Here is a 27386-nt window from a genome sequence, read left to right on the forward strand (position 1 = left end):
CAGTGGTCATAATATAGAGGTTTCCTCGCATGGCTGCCAATTAAAGAATTGAAGTACACTGGCGCTGCTGGAGCCAAAGGGATGGGCATCGGTGGGCGGGGCCTACGCTGGAGGAGGCGTGGCTGACGCTGGAGGAGGCGGAACGGATACAGGTGGGCGGGGCCTAACGGGGCCCCGCGAAACCGCCGCTCCGGCGATTTCCGGGCCTCCCTGCCGCCCCGTGCACTCGCGCGGGCGCCTTCGAGTGCGGCGAGCACCACAGCGAGGGGGCGAGGCCAGGAGGCCGCTGTTCGCGCCGGTCCGCGCCCCGCCGACTGCGCTAGTTGTTGCCATCCGTTTCAAACGTGCTCTTTCCACGCCTTATCTGCCCCCTGCCCTCTCCATCCCGCACCTCCACCGTGAGCACCGGTCTGTCCCTGCAGCCGCAGCCCCACGCCCCCTCCTCTGACTCGGCTCGGCTCTCCGGGCCGGAACCTCGCTGCTGCCGCCGCCGCCGCCGCCGCCGCCACCCGGCCTGAGACTGACGTGAGCCGGAGCGCGACAGAGAAGAGTGAGACGAGGCCCAGCTCAGGGAGCAGGGATGCGGGAGAACGTTAGGGCACGTGAGGGCGCCTTGGCCAATGGTAGGCCGCCTAGCGGGAGGGGCGTGGCCTAGCGGGGGCGGGGCGGGCGGCCCGGGCTCCGCGGGCTGGGAAGGGGCGGGGCCGCCCGGGGGAGGGGAGGGAGGGGTGGCCCGGGGAAGGGGCGGAGAGACGCCGCCGCCGCCGCCGCCGCGGCTGCCGCAGCCTCTGGGAGCCTGGAAAAGGGGAAGCGGGAGCGAGCGAACGGCTCAGTCCCCGGGGCGGCGGCGGCGGCGGCCGGGAGGGCGCGACGGCCGGGGCGGGGGCGCTACTGCTGCTGAGGGGCCGGCAGCAGGAGCGGCAGCGGCGGCGGCCCGCACCAGCCATGCCGAATAAAAACAAGAAGGAGAAAGTGAGTCGGGGCCCGGGTCACGGGACGGGCCGGCGGGAAGGGGATGGGGCCGCGCGGGAGGGCGGCAGGGAACTGCCCGGGAGCGGGGCGCGGCGAGGCTCGGGGTCCTGCGCCTTGACCCCCCCGACGCCGGAGTCCTGAGGGCTCTGGGGGCGCCGCTCTGCCCACTCCCGGGGTGGGGGCGGGGGCGGGGGCGGGTCGCGCCGGGGCGGCGGTGCCCAGGCGGGGGCGGGGGTCCTGACGGCCGGCGTGGGCACCCGGGGCGGCGCGCGCGGTGGGCGTGAGGGGGCAGGTGCGGTCGCGGAGGTGGTTGACCCAGCCTCGCACACCTGGAGTGGGGCTTCGGGGTGGGGGCTGCAGACGCCTCTGAGGGACCCCGGCCGAGGAGAAGGGGAGCGGATGGACCCCGTTTAATGCTTACGAAGAGCGGTCTGCTCGCCAGAGGGCCGCCCTGGACTCTGGAATACTACCCTTATCGGGGTGGCGGCGGGGACGGCTGTGAGCGTGTGTGCTGCGTGTGCATGGGGGGGTGGCGGGGTGTTTCTGCTTCAGGTGGAGCTCTAGCGTTTCGGTGTCACCCCAGAAATCCCCGCTCACGGGGCTTATCTGGGAGGGAAGAAAGGGATCAGATGGGGATCTTTCAAAACGCCGACGGCGCTGTATAAATGTGGGTTTATCTGTTTCTGCTTAAAGTTTTCAACCCAAGTACGCAAAACCAGGGGAATCTGAAAATGAGTGTGTGTGTGTGTGGGGGGGGGGTGGTGGCGTCGCAATACTGTATTTCTAATGAAACAATATGATGGAGAATTTCTAGACGGTGTTGATTAAACCCATTGTCATTGTATGGATCCGTTTTTAAACTGCATTTTGATTTGTCTGTTGTTTAGCAGTCCAAAACTTTGAGAAGCCCAATTAATTCTGCTTGATGTTTCCCAGGAAGTACCAAAAGCAGGAAAAAGTGGAAGAGGTTCAAAAGAAGCACAAGACACAGTAGAACCAGAGGTAACTATTCTCGGATACTCACTTTCCGCTTTTTCGTGAACAGCTCCGAGCTCAGGATAGAAAACCCGAGGCTGATCAAACTTAGGGTTTTGTGATGTTTCCCTACGTGAGATTTTTTTTTTCTAGTGTCTTTCATCACCCTCGTTTTAAGTTACTTTGGTTTTTATTATTCTACTCTGGGTAAATATGCATGTTTCTACGGCAGTTGTGCGAATTGGTGCTGCTAGTAATTTCAGTTTCGTTCCCTCCACCTCAAATCCAGCAGCCATCCAGCAGAGACTGGTGTCATGGGCTCTCTCCAGCTGGAGTTGTGCATGTTCCTTTTAGCTTTCATCCTGCTCCTCCTTTGCAGGTGCCAGGTCCCTCTCTCAGCAGCTCCTTCTCCTCCCACCACCTTGCTGTGCCGGATGCTGCTGGCTTCCTGGGCCAGCTCTTTGATGTCTGATCCCCTTAGCCTCTTTCCCCAATAGTGGTTGCTATATTTTGGTTTATCTGGTTTGGGTATATTTAGATAGTCTTCTATCTTTCATGTTTTCTTTCTGTCTGTATTGGCCAGTTGTGACTGCTTTTGCTTTCTGACTTTGGGATCATTGTGGAACAGCTGAAATGCCCAGTGAAGGTTGTGTCCCCAGTGAAGTCAATGTATGGTCCCTGGCACAGTTGTGCTTGGAGAGCATTTGCAGAGCCAGCCCCTGGCTTTGCCTTCTCTTCCTTGTGACTAGGCTAAGGGTCCAGGGAGCGGTCTGGAGCCAGGCAGAGCTAACAGGCCCTTTTGAATCATCGGGAGCAGAGAAGCTGCTTGATGCGGTGGCCTGGTTCTCCTCCAGAGCCGGATCCGGGAGGTCTCTGGTCTTATCACAGATGGCATTAATTTGCCAATGTCAGACCCCTTCCTGTAAGCCAAATTAGAATGAGTTCAATTCTGTGTGCCCATTATTTGCAGTATCCTTTTTTTTGAGCCCCAGGTTATCTTGGATGTATTCTAAGCATTCGGCAGGTGGTTTATTTGAGCAAATCTCTTGCCCTCCCCAAATCAAAAAGCAAAAATCCTAAAGATTCCTGAACTATCTGTAGTTAGGGATTGTCTGTGCCAGTCTTTTCCTGCCCTTTCCTTATAGCAGACAATCAAGTTTTACTGTTCTTGCATTTGACTTGCTTACTTCCTCATCACTTTTGACTACATTGACTCAAATGGAATTTAGTGTCTCTGAGAGGGTGCTTTTTGTTTTCTTTTTATTAGTTTGTGGATCTTTCATTAAAACTGCTAAGACTTCCTAGTTCTCCCCAAGCCTTTCTTGCTCACATACCTGCTCCTCTCACTGTTCTCATCACAAAGCAGTATCAGTGGGTATGGTTCTTTTATTCCTGTTTTAGTGGAAAGAACCTGGCTATAAGGATGGATAATATGAAGTTTGAGCCTGAAAAAGCCATCAGTAACTGAAAGATACCAAAGCCACTAATATGTAAAATGTTTTTAAGGTGGATTGAGTTCCCAGAATGTCAGTTGAAGAAGACACTTGAGGTGTGCCCTGCATTGTCTGATGTGATGCCCCAGGTGTCCTTTTGTGTTTTTTCTGTTGCTACTGTCTTGAGAGGCGGAGCTACAGAGCTTGAAATTACCCCTACAAAACACTGACCTGCCAGGTCCTTCACTACTTCCTCATAAAGATACCAGAGGCAACATGGCATATTAAGCATGACACTAGGCAGATGACTGTGTAAATTATTTTGCAGGAATACAAATTGAGGCACTTAAGTTCATCTGAACTTTGAGTCGAACCTTACTTTTTTATTGTTGTTTTCTCCCATAAGTCTTCATCTCGCTTCTTCACATCGAGTCCCACCCACTTAGCAAACATGATTGACTCACACTCTTCCTCTCCTGCCTCTCAGTATTACCCCTGAACTTGAATATTTTCACCTGAACGATTCAAATCAGTTTGCCATTCCCATGTTGCTTTTCAAGCCTTTTTAATATCACATCCTCTTCAGTCAGCCCTTTGCTCAGGTTACCCTGTGAACGCACTTCTGTTAGGATGGTTCCCACGTTCGGGGCTACAACCTGAGAGTGTGCAGAACAGGTATCCAGCCAGGTCAGGTTGACCAGATTTGGGTATAACCCCCACAGAGAATATGCCCCAGAACGTGGCCAGCGGTTGAGTTACTACATGGATCTGAGTGTGGGAAGGTTGACACTATAGTCCTGGCTAGTTATAACCTAGCCCAGTGATGGGCAACCTTTTGAGCTTGGTGTGTCAAACTTCGCCAAAAAACTGAGCATAACTCGGGTAGTGTGTCACTTTGAGGAAAAAACATTATTTCGCAAATGTTTCATCCTCAGGAGCAGCAAATGTTTCATCCTCGGCATGCGGCCGCTGAGGCTACGCGTGTCATAGGTTCGCCATCACTGATCTAGCCTCACAGGCTTACATTGCAGAACGTTTTTGTGGTTCAAACAAGGAACATCTGATGGCCTGGGCTTTTAGTAAGGAAATGAAGTCCTGAGGTAAAGGATAGAGTGGTATAGGGGAAGCATTTCAGCCTGGGGATTGGATGATGAAAATACTGATCCCTGATGGTTGTAATCAATGACCTAACTGCTGTGGCCCTGTTTTCCTCACCTCTAAAATGACTTGGTGAGTTTCAGATTTGGCCATTTTTTTACTATATGGGACTAGGTGCGACCCCTCTTGAAACAAGTTTTCCCTGTAATATGTGTGACAAGCTATAGCTTTCAGTGCAACAAAATACCAGTCATAACTACTGCTATGCAGTTTTTGCCTGTTTCTCTTTCAAAAAGAATGTTTACATTTGACTTGCTTGTCCAGCTGTGACGTGTCCTGGAAATAAAAATTTCTGCCCAGTACCTACTGTTGGTTCATTTCATGGCACACTTTTAAGGAGTGAGGCCACAAATGGGCTCATGGACCACTTGTAGTGGGGTACTCTGGAGGTTGACGGAGAAACTCACCTTGGAACAGCTGTTCTTGGTGTAACAACTCACATCTGTGGAAACATAACTGGGGACATCTTATGCATATTTAGAATCTTAATAAGTTGCCCAGAGAGTCCTAAAGGCCATTTTGGAGGACTAGGCCATGCGATGGTGTTGTTTGTTTTTTAATTTGTGTGCTGTGCCCAGAGTTAACGATTTAAAATGCTAATGCTTTGCCCAGCTGGCATGGCTAAGTGGTTGAGTGTCATCCTATGAGCCAGGAGGTCACGGTTTGATTCCCAGTTGGAGCACACGCCTGGGTTGTGGGCTCTATCTCCAGTGTGGGGCGTGCATGAGTCAGCCAATCAATTATTCTCTCTCATCATTGATGTTTCTATCTCTTTCTCCCTCTCCCATCCTCTCTGAAATGAATAAAAAAATATAAATAAGTCCGGGTGGCGTGGCTCAGTGGTTGGACATTGACCCTTGAACTAGGAGGTCATGGTTCAATTCCCAGTCAGGGCACATGCCTGAGTTTCGGGCTCAATCCTCAGTAGGGGGCATGCAGAATGCAGCTGATCAATGATTCTCTCTCATCATTGATGTTTCTATATTTTATCTCCCTCTCCCTCTCCCTCTCTGAAATCAATAAAAATATATTTTAAAATATATATATAAATAAAGTGTTCATGTTTTTAAAGTGATTTGCTTTAAGTATTTAAGGTTGTACAAGTGTTGTTCCCTAGTTGTGCATTTGACATATCCTGCCTCAGCTTAGTTTTTGTTTGAAAGTCTCTACAGCAACTCTTACATAATATCTGTTGCTGGAAAGAAAGCTGAACAATCCATTCTCCAACTTGATTGCTCATTTTGACACTTACCTTTGGTAATAACTTCTTCCTCTTTATAATCTGTCTCTTTACATTCCCCGGCCTCCACCCCCTGGTATCCCAGAGACAGGGAGCCAGGCTAGCTTAGGCCCATAGGTGTAGGGCGTGGAGCCATGTTTTAGAAAATAACACTGAAAATTTGAAAATATGTATTAACTCATGTAATAATAGCACCTGTTACATGTTAACACAAATAACATTTTTATGGAAAATACCTTTCCAAGAAAAAGTTTTTGACTTTCTAGTCACTTGTCTCTGTAGCAGGAATTTTAACCAGAGTTGGAAGAGGACAAGGAAAGTCGTTTTGTTGGCAGGTGTGTTTTCTGGGGAGGCAGCTGTGACTGTCACCCTGGGAGAGTAGAGTCCCTGATTCCCCGCCCCAGAATACCAAAAGCCACTCTCTGTGGGCTCAGTTCTGAACTCGGGGTTCTGTTGGGGGGCCTCCCACAGCACATTTTCAATCGTTCTCTTCCCCATACAATCCTAGATTGAACTGTAGAGAAACTCAGAAATGACCCAAGGAATAGTACTTTATATATTTTTTTAAGTTCATGTGTATTTAATTCCCCATTTTTAATTGGTTCACTCCCCCCCAGCAGCTCCGTTGAGGAAAGATGAGGCTCTGCAGAGAAGAAGGTCAGGGATGGGAAGGTATTTGAGTTTGGCGGAGGGGAGCCAGGAGCTTACCTCCCTTGGGGCAATGGGGAAACAGTTCTTCCCCGAGCTGTCCCCTTTCTAGTGCCCATTCCTGTCCTGCTTCCAAGCTGGATGCTTGGTAGACCCTGGGTGCCTCCCGTGAGATCTGCTGCTCTGGGGCAAGCATCCCACCCTTGGGAACCTGTGTGGGGCCGGTGCTTCCCCGTAGTCCTGTGCTCTGTAGGAAGTTCACCAGTGTCCTTGTCCTTCCCCAGGAGATGCCAGTAGCCCCCCACCTACTCCAGTAGGACAACCACAAGTGACTTCACACATTACCGGATGCCTCCTGGAGGGCAAAATGGCCCGCTGTAGAGATCACTGCTCTAGAAAGACCCCTCCACAGAGTACCTTAGCTTATAAGTCATGCCCAGCACATATATGTCTAAGAATAATGTCTCCTTCCTTTCAAGCAGCAGTGCTCAGGCAGAAGGGGTGTCAGCACCTTTACAGTCTTAAAAGTTAGCAAGGACCCAAAGAGCTTTATTTAGTTGGTTATAGTGTCTGATAGGTTTCATATTGAAATTAAAACACATTTTAAATATTCATTAATTCATTTACTAATAATAATCACACACCCATTACATGTTATCATAAATCACATATTTTTATGAGAAATAACGATAAAATTCACTGAGAAAATGGCATTGCACTGTTTTTGCAGGTCTCTTTAATGTCTGGTTTAATAGAAGAAGCTGGCTTCTCGAGTCTGCTTCTGCATTCAGTCTGTTTTGGTCACTTGTCTTGTAGCCAGTGAAAAATCAACATGATGGTTGTAAAGGCAGATTGTGTCTTAGTACTGTCATAAAAACAATTGACCCCAGAAGGGGCCTGAGGGACCCCACTTTGAGAACCACTGTGGATCCTCTTCCAGTCCTTTGTATTGCCCATCTGAATCCTTTCATCCTCTTAGCTGCAACTCAAGTTCATTTATCCTGAGATTTGAGGGGGATTTTTCTCCCCATTTTGGGTCATATTTTTTCCATCTTTTAAATATGAGTAGCACTTATTTGTTCTGCTGATTATCATTTGTACTGCCTGGGACACCTTCATTTGTACTTCCTGGGACACCTTCATTTGTACTGCCTGGGACACCTTCATTTGTACTTCCTGGGACACCTTGATTTGCCTCGCTAACTAGATTAAGTCCTCGAAGACAGCATTTAACTTGATGCTTCTTTGCACTTGCCATTTCTGTTAGGGCCTGGAGGCAGGAGGTGTGTATGGTGGGGAGGAACCCTGCTGCATCTGTGAGAGCCACCAGCATGAGTCATGGTGACATTTTCCTAAGTCACAAGGAAATTTCATCTGAACGATTTCAGCTATAAAAAGCTCCACGATTCTCTAAAACATTGGGAACCCACCAAGGTCAGGGTACCAAGGTGTCTGCTTCGGCACAACATCATAGGTAATTGTCTTGCATTTTCTAGTCATTGTCTCAGTTTTTGTTCAGCAAAGACTGCCCCGCTTTTTTGTCAGGTTGGAGAGCAGCCTGTGCGGAAGTGCCACTTCCCAAACCCAAACCCACGCCATCTTTGTTTTCTCCACCTGGGGGAGCAAGAGAACAAGCCTAGAAAGTTAAACTCTCCTGGAAAATGCAGTATTGGTTGAGGACCTTGGATTTTTTTGTTTGTTTTCAGATGAGGTTTATTATGGCTCTAAAGGGGAGTTGCTCTGAGCTTGTGCTGTGTTTGCCAGTGGGACTGTCCAAGTGTCTGGGAGCTCTGCTGTGTTAGATCTGTGCTGTGTAAGACGTCAGCCTCTGTTTGGCACGTGTGTCTGTTGAAATCAATGAAAATTAAATGAACTTTAGAAACTCCGTTCCTTGGTCATAGGAGCCACAGTTCAAGTGCTCAGGAGCCACATGTGGCTAGTGGCTGCGCTATTGGTCAGCAAATATAGAACATTTTCTGCTTCATAGAAAGTTCGATCAGACAGAGCTGCCTTCTACCTAGCAGTGTTTTCCAAAATATTTATAATGTGAGTATATTTAACTTTGTTAGCTATCACTTTTTAATATGAAATATCAAATTTAAGGTTAAATTTAAAGGAAAAGAAGATACATTGGCAAAGGAGAAGAAAGTGGATAAAATTAGGGAACGGAGGAAGGGGAGAAGAAAAGGGAATCAGTGGTAAGATGGGAGGGAAGCCCTGTCATCACTTAGTCTGGTACCCTCTACCTTCTGAGGACCTGATATGCAGAAGATCTGCCATTCCCACAGGAGTGGGCCTAGAGACCCAAGGGAAGTGTCCCTCTCGACTTCCTTTTTAGACTTTTTGTCTTTATCAAAACACAGGGTTAAAAAATGAAATAGTTTTGCCCCAGCTGGTTTAGCTTAGTGGTTGGAGTGTCGGCCTGCAGGCTGACGGGTTCTGGGTTCGGTTCTGGGTTTGATTCTGGTCAAGGGCACATACCTCGGTTACAGGCTCAATCCCTGCCCCTGTCAGGGTGACACATTGATGTTTCTCCCTCTCTGTCTGTCTTTCTCCCTCCCTTCCACTCTGTCTATAAATCAATGAAAAAAATATCCTTGGGTGAAGATTAACAAATATATTTTAAAATTTAAAAATATGAAAAAAAGTATGAAAATTTGTAGTTCCCATGTCACCTAATCCACTGTCAGCACATGGCAGAGCAACTTCTTTCTACTGTGTGCTGATTGGCCCTACATCCAGGATCTCCTTCCTCCTCCCCCGGGAAGCAGAGTGTGTGGTAGAGGGTGGGCTCTACAGCCAGACCCTCCTGCTCATGGGTCTTTCTTTCTGCCTCTCTGTCATTCTCCCTTTATCTTGGCCTTTCGCTTTCACATTGCAGATTGTGTGCTGCATGCCATTGTGGGTGCTGGGGATTCGGTGCAGGACACAGCAGGGTGCCAGAACCCCAGTGGTTTACTTTCAGTGAGTGCTGTGTGCACTAGTTTTTCTCAGGGGCACTGGTGACATTTGGTGTGAGGGCATCTCACACTTTGCAGAGCAGTGGCTCTGGGGCTCTGGACACCAGTAGCTCCCTCTGGTCATTGTGTTATCAAAACTGTACTCAAGTTTCCAGAAACCCCTGGTAGGGCAGGACCCCCTCTGGCAGCCCCTTTGCTAGAGACCCAGGTGGTCAGAGATGGTCTCGCCAAGGTGATGATGTTAAAGGTGGGAGCAGAATGTGAAGAAGGAGCCAGTGGTGCAAAGTGTGGGAAAGGGAGGTCCAGCCAGTGGAAGCAGCTAGTGCAGAGGCCTTGCGGCACAAGGGAGCTGGGTATGTCCTCCAGAAAGAAGGCTAATTTGGCTGAAGAGAAGTGAGGGTGGCTCAAGCAGGAGGGATGAAGTCCGAGAGATGGGCAAGGCAGGGTCCAGTAAGATCTTGTCAGCAGCCATTGGCAGGGTTTTGGATTTTTATTATAAGGATGATAGGAAACCATTAAGGAATTTTGAGCAAGGAAGTGAGACAATCTGACTTAAACATTTAAAAGACCTCTGCACAGATTTCTGTGTAGGAAATAGAGGGGCAAGAATTGAAGCAAGGAGACAACTAGAAGACAAGTCCCGCTCAGATGCCTGGTATCTTGTCTGCACTTGCAAAGATGAGGCCCTGGTACAGCTGGCTGTGGGTTCTGGACTTGGGTGGCTTGTCAGCTGACTGCTTGCTTTACAGGCCTGAACTGAGAGCTGGCTTTGTGGCTTCTGACTTATAGAGACCAGAATGCAGAACTTTGCTCAAAAGGAGCAAGCTCCAGCATAGCAGCCTTAGTTTTCCCTAGACAGTCTCGTTTCTTTGAAGAATACCTTTCCTCTCCTCATAAACACCTGGTTCACCTGTTGTGCAAATGTTCAGTGGCTGTGGACAGGTCATTATTCAAACCAAAGACTAAACTCCTTTTCCATTCCATGACTTATTCCTGCCCTCCAGAGTTTCTGAGTCCTGAGCCTCTGGGGCCTCTGTGTGGGCAGATCACCTGCCTTCTACACCTAGCCACACCCACCTCTCCGTCTGCTTTCTACTCCCAGATATTTGTTGAATGCTCTAGTCCTGAGTTGCACCAACGACTCCCCATGCAGATTTTTCGTATTGGAGGTTTTAACTTCCCCATTCTTTCATTACCACTTGTAATGGGGCCTCACATGGTTTGCTGATTGGTGTGAGTGCATGGTCAGTCTTGATCAGGAAAATCCCTTATTTTCACCTCTCAGCCAGGGATTGTTGGCTTAATGTAGGGGCCAGGAAACTTTTTCTGTAAAGGGCCAGATAGTAAGTATTTTAGGCTTTGAGTGCCATACAGTCTCTGTTTCAACTACTCAACTTACTGTTGCATCAAGTGAGCAGCCATAGACAGCATGTAAACTAAGAGCCATGGCTGTGTTCCAATAGCACTTTTTTCACAAAATAGGCAAGGGGCCAGATATGGCCCATGGGCTTTAGCTTGATGACCCCTGGCCTAGTGGAATCCAAATCAGGTTCAGTACTTAGAGGAACTTTGGCAGAAGCTGGGCACTGTTGTTACTTTGTAGGTCTCTGTGTGGCCTCTTACCTGAGACGAGCAGTGGTTATGCTCTGTGAAAGAAGTATCCCTTTGTTTTGTTTTTTTACTCCATTCACCATCTGGAAGCTATTGAGAGACCAGTGGTTTGACCTGCCCAATCTATATATGTAAAAGGCTAATATGCAAAGTGTCCCCTTGGGAGTTCGACCAGGAGTTCGATCGATCGCTATAACATGCGCTGACCACCAGGGGCGGCACAGAACATGGCGGGCGACCAGCAATAGTGGCAGAGCACTGAGGGAAGGAGGAGGCGGGGAGCCGGGAGGAACCTCTTGGTGGCTGCATGGGTGGTGAGGGAAGTGGGGGGCGGTGGCACCTGATCGACCCTGATCTCCAGCCAGGCCTAGGGACCCTACCCATGTACGAATTTCGTGCACCGGGCCTCTAGTTGAACAATAAATGTCTTACATCTCATTGTGAATATTTAGACTTGCAGTGTTTGACTGGAAGGGAAGAGGTACTGCTTAGTACAGTGATCCCTTTTATGGGAAAACATATAGAAATGAGGGTTTGTCACAATTTCAGGTGCCTACTTTGTTGTTTGAAGGAAATATCTCAAAGTACAGAAAACCTCCCAAACACTTGGGATGGTTTTTTTTCACTCTGAATTTATGCAGGTGCTATTGCCTGGCTATATAGAAGGTTGGGGGATGGGGGTGACTGCCAGGCAATGGGATGTGCAGGTTTGATGCATCTTTTTAGAAAGTGCGTGGGTCACTTTTTCCTGAGAGTGAAGGAAAGCTTCTAGAATCTTGTTCTCTCTGCCTACCAATGTGCAGCCATGCACAGTGGCTGCTGTGGAAGAATTGGGAAGATGCCTGGCACCCCTTAAGCCAGGGGTAGGGAGCGTCCAGCCCACGGGCTATATAAGGCTCATGAAATCACTTGATCTGGCCCTGCCAAGGCATTAGAAATTAGTTAATTCAATGTTTGACCAAATCTAGCAGGGTTTTTTTGTGTGTGTGCGTGTTTTGGGTTTTTTTATTGATTTCAGAGAAGAAGGGAGAGGGAGAGAGATAGAAACATCAATGATGAGAATCATTGATAGGCTGCCTCCTGCATCCTCGCCCCCCCCAAACTGGGGATCAAGCCCACAACCTGGGCATGTGCCCTTGACCGGAATCGAACCTGGGACCCTCAGTCCACAGGCCGACGCTCTATCCACTGAGCCAAACTGGCTAGGGCAGGCTAATTTTTAAGTTGATAATTTGTATGGCCCACTAATCCTATATAATAGTCCTATATAATAAAAGGGTAATATGCAAATAGACCAATGGCAGAATAACTGAACAACCAATCAAAGCGTAATATTCTAATGATATGCTAAGGCTGCTCAACCGCTCACTATGAGATGCACTGACCACCAGGGGGCAGATGCTCTGACCAGTAGTTTAGCTTGCTGCTGGGGTCGGGCTGATTGGGACTGAGCAAGATGGGCTGGACATGCCCTGGAGCCATCCCGCGGTCCCTCCCCAGTCCGATTGTGCACCGGTGGGGTCCCTCAGCCTGGCCTGAGCCCTTTTGCAATCCGGGACCCCTCCAGGTATGTCGGAGAGCTGGTTTCAGCCCCATCCCGCAGGCCACTCCCTTTGGGAGGGTGCCAGACGCAGGGCTAATGGCTGGAGAGCGCTGCTGTGGCAGCTCGAGCCTCTCCTGATCAGCTCCTGATCAGGACTGATTGGGTGAGCCCGTGGCAGGCACAGTGGGGCCGCAATGAGCGGGAGTGGCAGGTAGGAGCTGCAGGCAGCGTTGGACTGTGGATTTTGGCCCGTTCCCTGCAGGCTGGCCAGAGAGACCCCACCCGTACACAAATTCGTGCACTGGGCCTCTAGAGATGTTATAAATATCCATATGGCCCTTGGCAGAAAAAAGGTTCCCCACCCCTGCCTTAGGCAGACAGTGTTTTTGCCTCTGTACCTCCCTGTGGGCCCGGCACTGTGCAGGTTGTGTACAAGTTTTTGTTTGAACACTTGTTTTTAGTTCTTTTGGGTATTTACCTAGGAGTGGGATTGCTAGGTCCAGACCTGCCAGGGATTGGCCACTTCCCCGCCCCCTCCTCTAAGACCCCACTGCCAAAGCTTCAAGGATCCCAGCGCCCCACACTGACAGACCCCTCTATGGAAGCGCACAGCTCTCACTTCATTGGGATAGCTTCAGTTTGAGTCTCAAACAGTTTTTCAGATCATCCCAAAGCCCCCACATCCTGCCTAAAAAATGCAGTTGCTTCTGAATGTGGTGGGGAGCCGCATGCTTGCTCAGAAAGTGGGGGGCTGCGACTTGCAGTGACAGGAAAAGGTCAGCCATTTTGATTTGGGATTGATACCTAATACTGACTTTGGTAAATAATTCCCCGTCACTGAGCCCAAAATAGAGGCTACAGTAGATCCTGAGCATCTGTCACTTCACCAAATGAGTAGGTAAAAACAAAACTGCCATACCCTCCATTCCAGGAGCGACAAAAAAAGGAAGACCTAAGTCCGTTTTAGATTTTACCCAAGTCAAGTAGCTAAACATGTTCATACTTTTTTGCAAAACTTTCTTGTCATCTCAGGATAGATAAGCCAGTGTCCATGCTGTGAGTAAACACCTAAACTGGAGCAGCACAGCTGTTGTTTATCACTAGTGTCCCGCTGGCGTTCATGCCTCCTCCAGGCTGGGCACAGTCCGGCCTTCGAAACAGGCATGCTCCTTGGCACCCAGGGCACCTGCTGTTTGCATCCGCCTCCAAGAATGAAGGGGGACAGAGGGTGGCACTGGTTAGCAATGGCAGGCTAGTGCTTCCTTCCTCCAGTGGTTTCCTCCCTTGCTGCTGTGTGCCTGGCACTGGCCTTGACACTGGGTTCCTAGTTGAACTTTCAACCTCCTGTCAGAGAGGAACCCACCATCCCAGTGTGAGAGCAAGAGAGCTAAGGCCACCCAGCTGGTGTGTCTCAGCGCTTGAACTTTGACCCATGAACCAAAAGGTCACCGGTTCTGGATTCCCAGTAGGGGGCGTGCAAGAGGCAGTCGATTGATATATCTCTTTCATTGATGTTTCTATCTCTCTATCCCTCTCCCTCTCTTTTTAAAATTAATAAAAACATTTTAAAAAGTGAGAGGGGAATGCCTGGCTGATGTGGCTCAGTGGTTGAGCATTGACCTATGAACAAGGAGGTCACAGTTGCAGGTTTGATCCCCAGTAGGGGGCATGGAGGAGATAGCCAAACAATGATTCTCTCATCATTGATGTTTCTATCTCGCCCTCTCCCTTTCTCTCTGAAATCAATAAAAATATATTTTTTAAAGAAAACAAAAAAACAGAGAGAGAGCTAAGGCCAATTTAGAGGTCAGAGGGGTAACAGAAGAAGGAAGCTCCTGATTGTGCCTGGGGCAGTGCGAGGCGGGGTAGGCGGGGGCTCTCCTGAACAAGCAGAGCTGGAACAGATGAAACAGATGAAACTTTTATATGCAGTGAAGTACACAGAGCACAACAGTTACCACTAGTGGCATTTAGTATGTTTACAGTATTGTGTAACCATCCCCACTGTCTAGTTCCAGGGCATTGTCCTCACCCCAAAGGAAACCCTTACCCATTAAGCAGGAACGCTTCAAGTCCTTCCCCCAGCCCCTGGCAGCCTGACTCGCCTCTTCTCTTTGTGGAGTTGCCTGTTCTGGGCATTTCATGTCAGTGGATCATACAACATGGGGCCTGTTGTGTCTGGCTTCTTTCACTCAGCATCACGTTATCAAGGTCCACACACATAGCCTATGTGAGTACTTCATTCCTTTTTATGGCTGAATAATATTCCATTGTTTGGCTGTAACACAGTTGTTTCATCAGTTGATGGACACGAGTCATTTCCATCTTTGGTTATTTTAGTACTGCTACTGTGAATATTAGCTAGGGTACGAGTTTTTGTTTGAACACCTGTTTTCAGTTCTTTGGGTATGTACCTAGGGGGAGGATTGCTGGATCCTATGGTAACTCTGTGTTAAACTACTGAGGAACTGTTCCACCATTCCGGCAGTCACACCATTTTTCGTTTCACCAGCAGTGTATAGGGTTCCAATTTCTCCACATCCTCCCCATCACTTACCTTCCATTTAAAAATATATATTATAGCCACCCTAGTGGTTGCAAAGTAGTATGTCACTGTAGTTTTCATTTTCATTTCCCTGATGGCTAATGATGGCGAGCATCTTTCCATGTGTTTATTGACCATTTGTATAACTCCTGAGTCACCACCATTCAGCATATTCAGACCCCTCTCCTCCCTAATGCACAGAGAACATCCTCTGACTCTGCTTCTTCCCCTGGTGCCCCGCCTGCTTCCTTCTCCCACCACACTTGTCTTAATCCTCACCAGAGGATATTTTTTCTATTGATTTCAAGAGAGAGTAGAAGGGAGGGGGGAGGGAGGGAGGGAAGGAGGAGGAGAGAGGAGGGAAGGGGAGAGAGAGAGACCGATGTGAATGAGACACATCGATTGGTTGCCTCCCGCATGTACCCCAACCAGGGCCAGGGGTTGAACTGTAACCCAGGTACCTGCCCTTGACTGGGAATCGAACCCATGATCCTCCGGTCCACATGCTCATGCTCTAACCACTGTTCACACCAGCCAGAGCCCTACCACACTTTTCAAAGGTGTTGTGGATCCTCTGGGTCTTCCTGCTGCGTCCTCCGCTCCCTCACTCAGCCCCCACAACCTCTGAGATATGAGTCCAGCAGACATTTGGCTTTGGTGGCATTTGGTGGAGTTGACCTTCCTTCCTTCCTGAACAGCTTCTTCCCTTGGCCTCATGATGCCCCCACCTTCGTTTGCTTCGCCAACCGGGTCTGTGCAGCTCCCTTTGTCACCTCCTCCTTCACCCCTCTCTGCTCACTGCATGCTCTTGGACTAGGCGGTCTCATTCATCCCCTGACCTCGGTGACCAGGTAGAGAGTTGACTCCAGGTTGACATCTTGGCTCAGAGGATGGTTTCCTGAGTGCCAGCTGTGCGGCACCCAAGGTGGAGAAGGCACATGAGGGCAGGCCAGTCTTGCTGTCTCCAGAGCTGGTGGGACAGACAGTAACCAAGGAGGATGACACTTGGTATAACAGACAGAGGAGGAGAAAGAGGCAGAGGAGTCCCTGGAACTCCTCATCCAGGACAGTGGCATCGCCGTGGAGGCATTTCCAACTCAGCACCTTCACAGCTTCTTTCCCCCTTTTCTTTCCTATTTCAGCGACTGTCCCACGTCCCCATTCCTGTGTCAGCCAGAGGTCTGGGAGGTCTCCCTGACTCCTCGTCCTCTTCATCCCCCACTTCTAGTCCATCCTGTCAACTAGCGCCTTGATTTTCCCACAGATTCTCTGCTCTGCCCAGTGTTCCATTTGCCATCCTCATCTCTTGTCTGGAGAACTGGAAAACCCTCCGGTGGCTCCTCTGCTTCCCTAACCATCCCGACCGGACGCCACGCTGGAGCCTTAGGGGCCTTTCCGAGGGAACAGTGTTTGTGTCATTGCCCCACTCTGACCCTTTCGCTTGGCTTCTAGTTTCCCTTGAGATAAAGGTCACATTCTTTCACCTGGGCTGGTGGCTCTGAGGCCACCCCAGCCCCAGCCTGTGCCTGCCTGACTCTCTGCTGTGACCTACGGCTGTGCCCAGCCTCTCGGCTCTCAATGACACCTGCCCGGACACTTCACGCACACGCATGCACACATGAACATACACGTGCACACGCTGTCAGAGGAGCCTCCCTGACCTTGCAAGTTCCTTGGACAGGATGTCATGTATTGGGCGGCCCTTTGTTTTTCACAGAACTGGACAGTGTGGTGTCTAGGCCAGACAGGCCTGTCCCCCAGGAGCTGACAGTCCTCACTGGGGGAAGACATCCACCTTGTAATCAGCAGGTGAGCGTAAAGTGACAGCACGTTGGTGACAAAGGAGAAGCCTGCGCTGAGAGCTCCAGGGCACAGGAGGGCCTGGCCCCACCTAACAGAATGGGGGTCATGGGGAGATGGGACCAGGTTGCCTTTTCTGGAAGTCACTCTGCCAGCCTTGAGGACGAATGCTCGGGAGGGAGACGCGGGAGGTGAGACCAGCAGGGCCCGTGGGAGAGGAGGTGTGTGGAGTCAGCAGGTCTTGGGGAGAACTTTGTTTTCTCAGGCAGTGGGAGCCTTACTCAGTGTGCCCCACGGTGGGCTGTGGATACCACAGATTTCGTTCTGTTTTACGACTTAGCCAGATTGCCACTTGTAGTGTGAATGCCATTCTGTCCAGGGAACAGCAGAGAGCTCACCTGTTCAGGTTTGACCGAGTCGGCTTCCAAGGTTGTAATGTTGGTAGCACTGGATTCGGCATTACAAAAAATAACAGGCCCACGGAAACTTCCATCTACTGGACACGTGTGTGTATCATTTAAAAGAAGAACATCTCCTGGGAGGAGCTGTTTGTGACTGGGGAGTAAGTAATACTAGGCTTTTCTGGGGCATCTGGAGAGAACCCAGCAGGAGAGTTTTAACATGGGGAAGCCCCTGGAGGAGGAATGATGGATGGGGTTTTCGAGGAGGAAAGACCCATGCTTTCATGATCATGTGAGAGAATGACAAACGTCAGGGATAGAGCCCAAGATGCCCGTATTGAGGAAGAAGCTCAGACTGTGGGCAGTCAGGGAGCCCAGGCCCTCGTCCCTGTGCAGGTTCATCTGCGTGTGGAGCTCCGACAGCTTGCAAGCATCCCGGGCCCGGCATTCTTAAGCACCTCAGTGAAAGGTAAAGCAGCGCTTGCTTCTTAGTAAAACTCCCAGTCAAGGAGGAGAGTCAATAGTTAGGGGTCTGAGTCGGTAGGTCTGCTCTCCTTGGCCCTGAGTGATTGGAGGGGCTTGTGGGTTTGTGTTTCTAGGATGAGTTTGATGGGTACAAAGTCCATTTCTCTAGGCAGACTGCAAGGTGGGAGAGTGAGCATCTTCACTGCACACATAACCTGGGTGGTCCACACTCACCAGTGCATCTGTCAGCTGTCATCGCCTTGGCCAAGCACAGCTGAGCTCCTCAGGCTCCCTGGGCCAGCCGGTCCCCCCAGGCCTCCCTGGGAGAGAGAGGGCCCGTCCTGCTGTGTGTGCCCTCAGCACTCCTCCACCTCTGCTTGAGCGCTGCTCCTCACTTGCAGGGGGGCTGTGTGTTATGGGACAGCCGAGCTGTGGTGATGCACTAGGGAGACAGGCACTGAATCTGGAGCCCGGAGGTGAATGCGAGGAGAGAGCAGCTAGAAAGCACGTTCCGCGGCTCTCCTGTAGCCTCTCCTGAGTCCTGAGGCTGAGCGGTGCGCTGGTAGGGAAACTTGTCATTTATGAGCTGCTCAGCATATTAGTTTCCTATTGCGCTGCACCAGTGACCACAAACTTACTGGCTTAAAAGATCATCAGTTTTCTATCTTACAGTTCTAGAGGTCAGTAATCTGAAATGGGGCTGAAGTTAAGGTGTTGGCATGGATAGTTCCTTCTGGAAGCTCTAGAGAAGAATTTGTTTCCTTCCCTTTCCCGACTTTTAGAAGCTGCCTACACTCCTTGACTCATGGTCCCTTCCTCCATCTTCAAAGCCAGCAGTGTGGCGCCTGCCAGCCCCTCTCTGACCTCTGCTTTGTCATCTCATGCCTTCTGTCTTGTAAAGACCTGTGTGGTTACCTGGCGTTCACCTGCTACCACAGGACCCTTCACCTCATCACATCTGCAGAGTTCATTTGCCCAATTGAGGTCCCAGGATTAGGGTGTGAACATCTTTGGAGGGTCATTATCATCAGCCTTTTTTCATACCAGTCTGTATGGTAAATATTTAAAAGTCAAAAGGAAGATAAGGAAATTAGGTAGACCCGTGATCTCTCCAAATCGAGCATTGCCAAAGGTGGACGGAGCCTCACAGTCCAGAAACTGTGAGGAATTAGATTGTTTACAGTGGAGTGGAAGACACTGTCCCAGGGTGGAACTTTTATGCATTTTTTCCATAGCCTAATGGTGCTATAAAATAAACTCATTTGACATATTTGTTTTTGTTTTTATTTTGTAAATAGATTTCCAGCAGGAAAAGCAGCCTTGGTTCTGTGTCTACAATATCTAGTAAAATTAAGGTGCCAGCCACTCAGTCCATAGTGAAGAAAGACAAACGGCAAAATTCCTCCAGGTTTAGCGCCAGCAATGATAGAGAACTTCAAAAACTACCATCTTTAAAAGGTAATTTTTATTATTTGTCTTTTAAAATTAACTTTTGCCTATTTAGGGAGGAGTAATGTTTTGATAGTTTGCTAGCTTTTTGTACCTTTACTGTGTTTATATTCTGTAGGGTCATCTTTTCTTCTTTATGGAGTTTTTGTTTAGATTGAATGCCATTAACTTATTTACTCAACCAATATTTTAAACACCAGAGCTACTTAAGATAAAAATCTAACCATAAATGTATTGTAGGTATAATATACTAAAAAGTAACAGAGGAAAGACTTAAAAGCTTCTCATATTAATTATAATTAAGCTAGCCAATTTTTCTTTTAAGTAATTCTTCTCTTTCATCTGTCTCAGAACTCTACAGCTCAGAAAGGAGCCACTCCAAGTCGAGTAATTGTGAAGACTATGGTAGAACCCCTGTGTTTTTCTGATGTTGGAGGAATGAGGTCTGGAGTATAGTCCTTGATGGACTTCTCCTAAGAGTCATTGGGCATTATTCTACCCAGAGATTTCCTGTTTGAGAGGAGTCAGGGAATGGAGCTCTTTGCTTTGAATTTCCCCCAGATGCACAGTTACCCCTTTCTACCTGAGGGTGTTCAGCCCTAAAAATGGTCCTCCAGGAGATTTTGAGATTGAAGTCCATAAAACCATATCAAAGAAAATAGGGTAAGGGCCCAAAATTCAAATGTGATTTGTGGTAGATAATATACATTCTAAGTCATTTTTGAGGAGTCTTCCCCTCCCAAATAATCCATGACTTTCTGGGGCTATTCATTCATTTAGCAAATACTGTATTGAGTAACTACAAAAACAGGCCCTGTTCTAGGTACTGGGGAACAGCATCAAACAAAAACCAGGGCCTGCTCTGCTGGAGCCAGCTTCCTGTCCCAAGGTGGGAAACAGCCAGTGAGAAAAGGAATGTGTGCCCGTGACTCCTTCCAGTACCCTTAGGACGCTGGCCACCATACATGAGATGTCTGTGGTGGAGAAGTGTCCCATAACCATTATTGAGCCTTCTCTGTCCAAGCCCCATCCCTAATAGCCATCATGAGTATTAGGCTTGGCTTCTGCCATTAGGGCCTGTGCCCGCGCTCAGGGCACCATGCAGAGGCCCAGCCCTGAGGCTTCCTTTGCTTCGTCCAAGGATTCTCTGCACAACCCTCTTTCTCTAGGTCTTAGTTTGTGATTCTCAACCTCCCTTTTCTCTTTTTTTCTTTATACCAAGTAAGAATGGCATGCAGTCTGCTTGCACTATTCTCAGAGGGATCAATTTTCTGTTGTACATCCACATATCCAGGGAATTCATACTGGTCAGGTCATTTCCCTTCACTGATTTTGTTAAATTAGTCTTTCCTGGCTATTCTGAAACGTAAGTGCTTCTGCAGATATGTTAAAATAATTTTCTCTAATTCAGAAAAATAGGAGTTGATTGGAATAATATTGAAGTTGTATGTTAATTTGGGGAAGATTGATTGACATTTTTATGATACTCTTTTCCCATCGAGGAAGATGATATATCGCTTCCATTTTTCTGGGTCTTGTGATTTTCTTTTCTTTTCTTTTCTTTTCTTTTTTTAATATATTTTATTGATTCTTTACAGAGAGGAAGAGAGAGCGATAGAGAGTTAGAAACATCGATGAGAGAGAAACATCGATCAGCTGCCTCTTGCACACCCCCTACTGGGGATGTGCCCGCAACCAAGGTACATGCCCTTGACCAGAATCGAACCTGGGACCTTTCAGTCCGCAGGCCGACACTCTGTCCACTGAGCCAAACCGTTTTCGGCGTGATTTTCTTTTAAGTTGCTACCTTTTCATTAAATTTATTCATAAGTACTTTATAGTTTTTGCTACTCTTCTGACTGGGTTATATTTTTTTCATTTCTGCCTCTAATTAGTTCTCACTAATCTAATGAAAAGCTGTTGGTTTTTTAACATTTTCTTACTCTGTTATCTTACCAAATTTTCTTATTAATCTTAGTAATTTTTTTTTACAAAAGTTTGCATATATAGTTCTGTCATTTGTAATTAGATACTTTTATCTTTCCTCCAATATTTATACCAATATATATTAGTTATTTTAACTTTAGGACCAGTAAAACATAGATATCAGAGATGAGAGCAGGCCTCCCTGTTTTCTCGCATTTTGGTAAAAGGCTTCAGCATTTCCTGTTTCTTGTGAAAATGACTCTTGGTTTCTGGTAAATGGCCTCCACCCAGAGTGTAGATGGTCCGTGGTCTACCTTCACATGGCTGTTACCGCCCCTGTGCTGGCTGGTGGGTGCCGTGCACTATTGCTGAGCTTTATCCGATGCCATATGATTTTTCTCCTTACGATGTTAACATAGTAATTGTGTGTGGATAGATTTTCTGCTTTTGAACTCTCCTTACATTACTGGGATAAATCTCAGTATTGCACAGTATATGGTGACTTTTATGTGGTTCAGTTTACTAATTTTCTGCTTCTGTATTTATCACATGGAGCTGGCCTGTTGTCTTCCTTTTTCGTGTTACTGCATTTTACCCACTCTAAGAAGTGCTGATACCGGCCCGTTGTGATCTTTCCCAGAGGTGGCCTGCAGGTGTCCTGCGTCTCTCTTACGCTGCTGTCCAAAGGCAGGGACTGTTCTGCAGTAATCAGACGTGGAATGACGTGTGTGCTCTCAAAGTCCAGAACACAGGGTTGAAGGTTGACTTAGAACTCAATGGGCCTAGTGCTTTTCTCAGTGATAAATCTGTAGATTCCTTCTGTGTTGGGTCATTTTAGAGTACATCATGTGTTACCTTGTACATTATGTTCTTAACGAATCTTTTCATGTCTTCCACATCTGAGGTGGTAATGTCTCCTTCGGAGCTCATTTGTTCTTTTGGTTATTTTGTTTTCAATATCATTCATTTTCACATATATCTTTAATTATTCTAGTTTGCTTTATTTTATTTTTCTCATTTACTAAGTTAAGTACAGAGTTCACTTATTTTAATTTGTGTTTAATAATAAAAGAATTTAAAGATGTGTATTTCTCTGAATATAACTTCAGCTGTATTCATAGATTATCTTTTTTTCCAAATTATAGACTTTTTTTAGTCCTATTGAGGCATAATTTACATGCTGTAAAATCCACTCATTATTATGCAGCCATTACCACAATTTGTTTTAGAATATTTCTATTTTAAAAAAGTCACCTTGTACCATTTGCCATCAATCCCCACTCCTATCCCCAGCTCCAAGCAATACTGATTGGCTTTTTGTCTTGGGATTTGCCTTTTCTGGCCATTTCCTATCAATGAAATCATGCAGTATGTAGTCCTTTACATCTGGTTCTTTTGCTTGGGAGGTTCCTCTATGTTGAGTGTGTTTCTTTTCTTTTCTTTTCTTTTCTTTTCTTTTCTTTTCTTTTCTTTTCTTTTCTTTTCTTTTTAATGTATTTGGGTGCTCCTGTATTGGGTGCATATATATTTACCAGAGTTATATCCTCTTGTTGTATAGATCCCTTTAGTATTATGAAGTGGCCTTCCTTATCTCTTGTTATGGCCTTCACTTTGAGGTCTATTTTGTCAGATATAAGTATTGCTACCCCAACTGTTGTTTTTTTTTTGTTGTTGTTGTTGTTTTCATTTCTGTTTGCCTGAAATTTTTTTTTCTATCCCTTCACTTTCAGTCTGTGTAAATCCTTTGTTCTGAGGTGGGTCTCTTGTAGACAGCATATATATGGGTCATGTTTTCTTATTCATTCAGCCACCCTAGAGTAGTGTTTCTTTTTTCTTTTTTCAAAACATCTTTATTGATTTCAGAGAGGGAGAGAGAGATAGAAACATCAATGATGAGAGAGAATCATTGATTGGCTGCCTCCTACACACCCCCTACTGGGGATCAAGCCTGCAGCCTGGGCATATGCCCTTGGCCAGAATAGAACCTGGGACCCTTTAGTCCGCAGGCCGACGCTCTATCCACTGAGCCAAACCAGCTAGGGCTAGTGTTTCTTTTTTAATGCTGAATAATATTCTATTATATGAACATCTCACCTTTTGTTTTTCCATTCACAAATTGATGGACATTTGAGTTGTTCTTTGGCTATAATGAATAATGCTGCTATGAACATCTGTGTACAAGTCTTTGTTTGACTATATATTTGCCTCTGTCTTGGGTTGATACCTAGAAATGGAATTGCTGGATTGAATGGTAAGTTTATGTTTCTTTCTTTTTTTCTTTTTAAAGAAATTTGCCAAACTGTTTTCCAAAGTGGTTGCACCATTTTACATTCCTACCAGCCACATCTGAAGGTTCCAGTATGTCCACATTCTTGCTAATACTTGTAATTGTATGTCTTTTGGATTATAGTCTTTCTTGTGGGTGTGTAGTGGTATCTTCTTCCTTATAGTTTAATTTGTATTACTCTAATGATTGTTAATGTTACATACCTTTTCATGTACCTGTTAGCCATTTCTATGTCTTCTTTGCTGAAATGTCTATCACAGCTTTTAAATTGGATGTCCTCTTATTATTGAACTAGGGGCCCAGTGCACGAATTTGTGCACCTTGAAAGAAACTGTGGGCTGCGAGGCTGTGGTGGGCACAGGGGCGGGTCTCAGCCCATCCTCCTCGCCCCTGCCCGACCCCTCTCGCCAAGGCCCCCAGTCCCCTATCTGCCCGCAGCCCTGCTCCCACTCGCTGACATTGCCATCCCCACTCGCACCTGCTGATGGCACAGAGCAATTGGGGCTGGCGCCAGCAGCGGGTGCAAGCAGTGGCTGCTGCCCCAATCACCCCTCAGGAGCAGGGAGAGATGGAGAAGCACTCAGGGGTGATTGGGGCTGGCAGCCGCCACTTACACCTGCTAACGGCACCGAGCCATCGGGACCGGTGCTGGGTACTGGCAGCGGGTGTGAGCAGTGGCTCCAGTGCTGGCACAGGTGCGAGTGGGGCCAGCGCCAGCAGCAGGTGTGAGTGCCGGGCAGGACTGTGGCGCGTGGGAGCAAAGAATTTTCAGTAACCACCAGAGGCTCACCCCGATAACAGCAACTGGCGCCCTGCCTTGGTCTGGCGCCCCTGCTTACCTACTCCACCATCCCGCCTGCTGCTGACGCCCGCCATGTTCCATGCGCACCCCTTGGTGATCAGCACACGTCATCGTGACCAGTTGTTCGGTTCTGCCATTTGGTCTATTTGCATATTAGGGTTTTATATATATAGATTACAGTTGATCCTTAAACAACATGGGGGTTAGGTTTGCCAACCCCCTTGTGTAGTCGAAAATCCATGGACAACTTTCGACTCCCCAAAGACTTAATTACTAATAGCCTACTGTTGACTGGAAGGAAGTCTTACCAGTAATATAAAAAGTCAATTAACATGTTATGTATTGTATACTGCATTCTTACAATAAAGTAAGCTAAAGAAAATAAAATATTAAGAAAATCATAAGAGAAAATATAGTATTTATTGAAGAAAATGTGCATATAAGTAGATCCATGCAGTTCGAACCCATGTTGTTCAGGGGTCAACTATGTAACAATTATTTATATATCCTTTATAAGGTATATGATTTACAAATACTTTATCCCAGTTTGTGACTTGTCTTTTTGCACTCTTTTGTGTGTCTTTGTAGCATAAAAGTTTTAAATTTTGATGAAGCCCAATTTATCATGATTTTCTTTTATAGATCTTGATTTTGCTGTTGTATATGAGAACTCTGCCTAACACAAGGACACAGAGTATTTTTCCTCATGTTTTCTGTAGAAGTTTTATAGTTTTATATTTAGGTCTGTGATCCACTTCCAGTATAATGTGAAGTAGAAGTACCAATTCATCTTACTGCCCGTGCATCGCCAGTTGTCCCAGCACCATTTATTGCAAAAGTGACTCTTTCCCCATGGAGTTGTCTTGGCAGCTTGTCAGAAACAAAGTGAGCATAAATGTAAAGATTGATTTCTTCCCCTTCCCCTTTTTATGGTTTTGCTCTCTGCTCATTCTGGGCTCTCAGTTTTATTCCATGGATCTGTATGCCTGCTTTATACCAGAACCACACTATTTCATTGTGCCATCTCATTGTTTTACTTTGCATTTCTGTGATGAGGTCAGGTATCTTTCAAATGCTATTTTCCACTGGGCTGCCTGACATTTTCTTAATTTTTTAAAAGAGTTTTTTGTTTATTCTGGATATGAACTCTTTGTTGGTTATATGTGTTTTGCAAATACATTTTTTCCACTATAGCTTGTCCTTTTCATTTTAGCCATTCCAGTGAGCTAGTTCAATTTCTAGTTAATTGATGATGGATGAAGTCCAACATCTCTTTAGGTGTATAGTCTGTTCAGATAACTTCTTTTGTGAAGTACCTCTTTAAGTCTTTGGGCTTATCTTTCTATTAGGTTGTACCATTTCTTAAAAATTAGATTTGTAGGAATTTAGCTATAGGTCCTTTGTAGATATAAGAATTGAAAAATTTTCTTCTACTCTATTTTGAATTTTCACTCTCAAAAACATTATCACTTTGAGAGGACTTTGTATGTCCTCTTTAATTAATCTTTGTCTGCTACAAAGTAATGAAGATGTTAGCCTGTGTCTTTTCCCCCCTTAAAACTTTATTTTACCTTTCCCATTTAGCTGTACAGTCCATATAGAATTACTTTCGTATCTGTTGTGGTGTTAGAAGTCAGATTCCGGTTTTTCCTGGTGGCTCTCTGTTTGGCACAGCACACTTGGAGGACAAGGTCCTCCTTCACTCATTGCAGTGTTACCTTTGTCTTAACTAAGTACCATTGGAGTGTGGATTCATTCCTGGGCTGTCTCACCTTGTATCAGTACAACACTAACCATCCTGGTAGGTCTTTTTAAAAAAATATATGTTTATTGATTTCAGAGAGGAAGGGAGAGTAATAAAAACATCAATGATGAGAAGAAACCAAGATGGCAGCATAAGGTAAACACCTAATTGTTGTCTACCACAACAATTTTGAAACTACAACTGGAAAACAGAGCGCACACCGTCCAGAACCACCGGAAAACTGGCAGGGTGGAAAACCTACAACTAGAGAAAAACAGAGAGGGGGACACTGAGCCTCAGGAGCTGTGGAGGTGCGGAGATCCGTGAGTGCGGAAAGGGCGGGCGGCTGAATACGCGGCAGGCTTGCTCGCAGCACGCGGAGAGGGAGGGCAGCAGACGCTGCGTGGCTAGCTTTCTCGTTTGGGAGAAAAACAAACCTCCCGACTGCACTGAAATCCAGCCGCGGTCGGGGAGAAACTGGGCTGTTTGGCAGCAGGCGAGGCTTGAGAGCAGCCTTCTCTCAGAGGCGCGCAGCCATTAATTCGGGCACGGAGAAACCGGCCCTCTTAGGGCAGCACGGACGGAAACCAAGTTTGTCTGCGCCATTCTGAGACTCCGCCCCATCCAAGCTGAGCACAGCCCTCCCAGTGACTGGATATCTCGTTCAGGAGAAAAACAAAACCTCTGGTCTGCACTGAAATTCAGCCCCAGCTGGGGAGAAACTGGTCTGTTAGGCAGCGGGAGAGGCTCGAAAGCTGCCTTCTCTCAGAGGCGCGCAGCCATTAATTCGGGCACGGAGAAACCGCCCCTCTTAGGGCAGAGCAGACAGGAAGCCAAAACTTGTCTGTGCCACCCTGAGACTCCGCCCCATCCAAGCAGAGCACAGAAGCTCTCCTAGCGGAGACACTGCTGATCCTCACAGCCAACTGGCTTGGCGATCAACTCCCGCCAGTGATACCAACAATCCCAACCACTCTGAACTCCAGTTTCTGGGGACACGCGGGGGACCCAGACGCCTACGGGACTCTCGGCCATCGGTCGGAGAGTGAGAGTGACTTTTCTATCAGTGTGGACGACACCAGATTTCAACCACTCTCATAAGGGACACATTCAAGAGACAGACTCAGTGAGCACCAAAGCCCTACTGTGTCTCCAGCACAGCAATTCTTCTGTTATAGACACAGCAGGCCCTCACAACCAATTGGACCAGAGGTCAATTCCTCCCAGTGTACCAACAGCAATCAGGGCTTTTAACTACACCAAGACTTTCCACTCAGCCCACAAAGGGGAGTACCAAGAGCAACCACCTAGGGTGATTGGGGAAACTGAGCTACCGGCCCCTATAGGTCACCGACCACACAAAGCCACTCCATCAACACAGGGAGGCAGCCAAAATGTGGAGACACCTAAGTATGTCACAAGTAGGA

The 27386-nt window shown here is 47.3% G+C and overlaps 1 protein-coding gene across 6 annotated transcripts in view; it reads left to right on the forward strand.

The window, feature by feature from the left end:
- Nucleotides 1-771: 771 nt before the first annotated feature.
- Nucleotides 772-27386, forward strand: part of PPP2R5C (protein phosphatase 2 regulatory subunit B'gamma) — a 137649-nt gene continuing 111034 nt past the window's right edge. For 3 of the 6 annotated variants that reach the window (XM_054715782.1, XM_054715781.1, XM_054715780.1), the window contains exons 1-3: nucleotides 774-972; nucleotides 1909-1974; nucleotides 19050-19209. In XM_054715782.1, coding sequence (XP_054571757.1) covers nucleotides 946-972; nucleotides 1909-1974; nucleotides 19050-19209 — 253 coding nt within the window. In that variant the 5' untranslated portion in view covers nucleotides 774-945. Of the gene's footprint in view, nucleotides 973-1908; nucleotides 1975-19049; nucleotides 19210-27386 lie in introns of those variants that run through there. The other 3 variants (XM_054715779.1, XM_054715783.1, XM_028130037.2) reach the window with 3 other exon arrangements.

This window comes from Eptesicus fuscus, chromosome 5 (genome assembly GCF_027574615.1).
Source record: "Eptesicus fuscus isolate TK198812 chromosome 5, DD_ASM_mEF_20220401, whole genome shotgun sequence".
Taxonomy (NCBI): domain Eukaryota; kingdom Metazoa; phylum Chordata; class Mammalia; order Chiroptera; family Vespertilionidae; genus Eptesicus; species Eptesicus fuscus.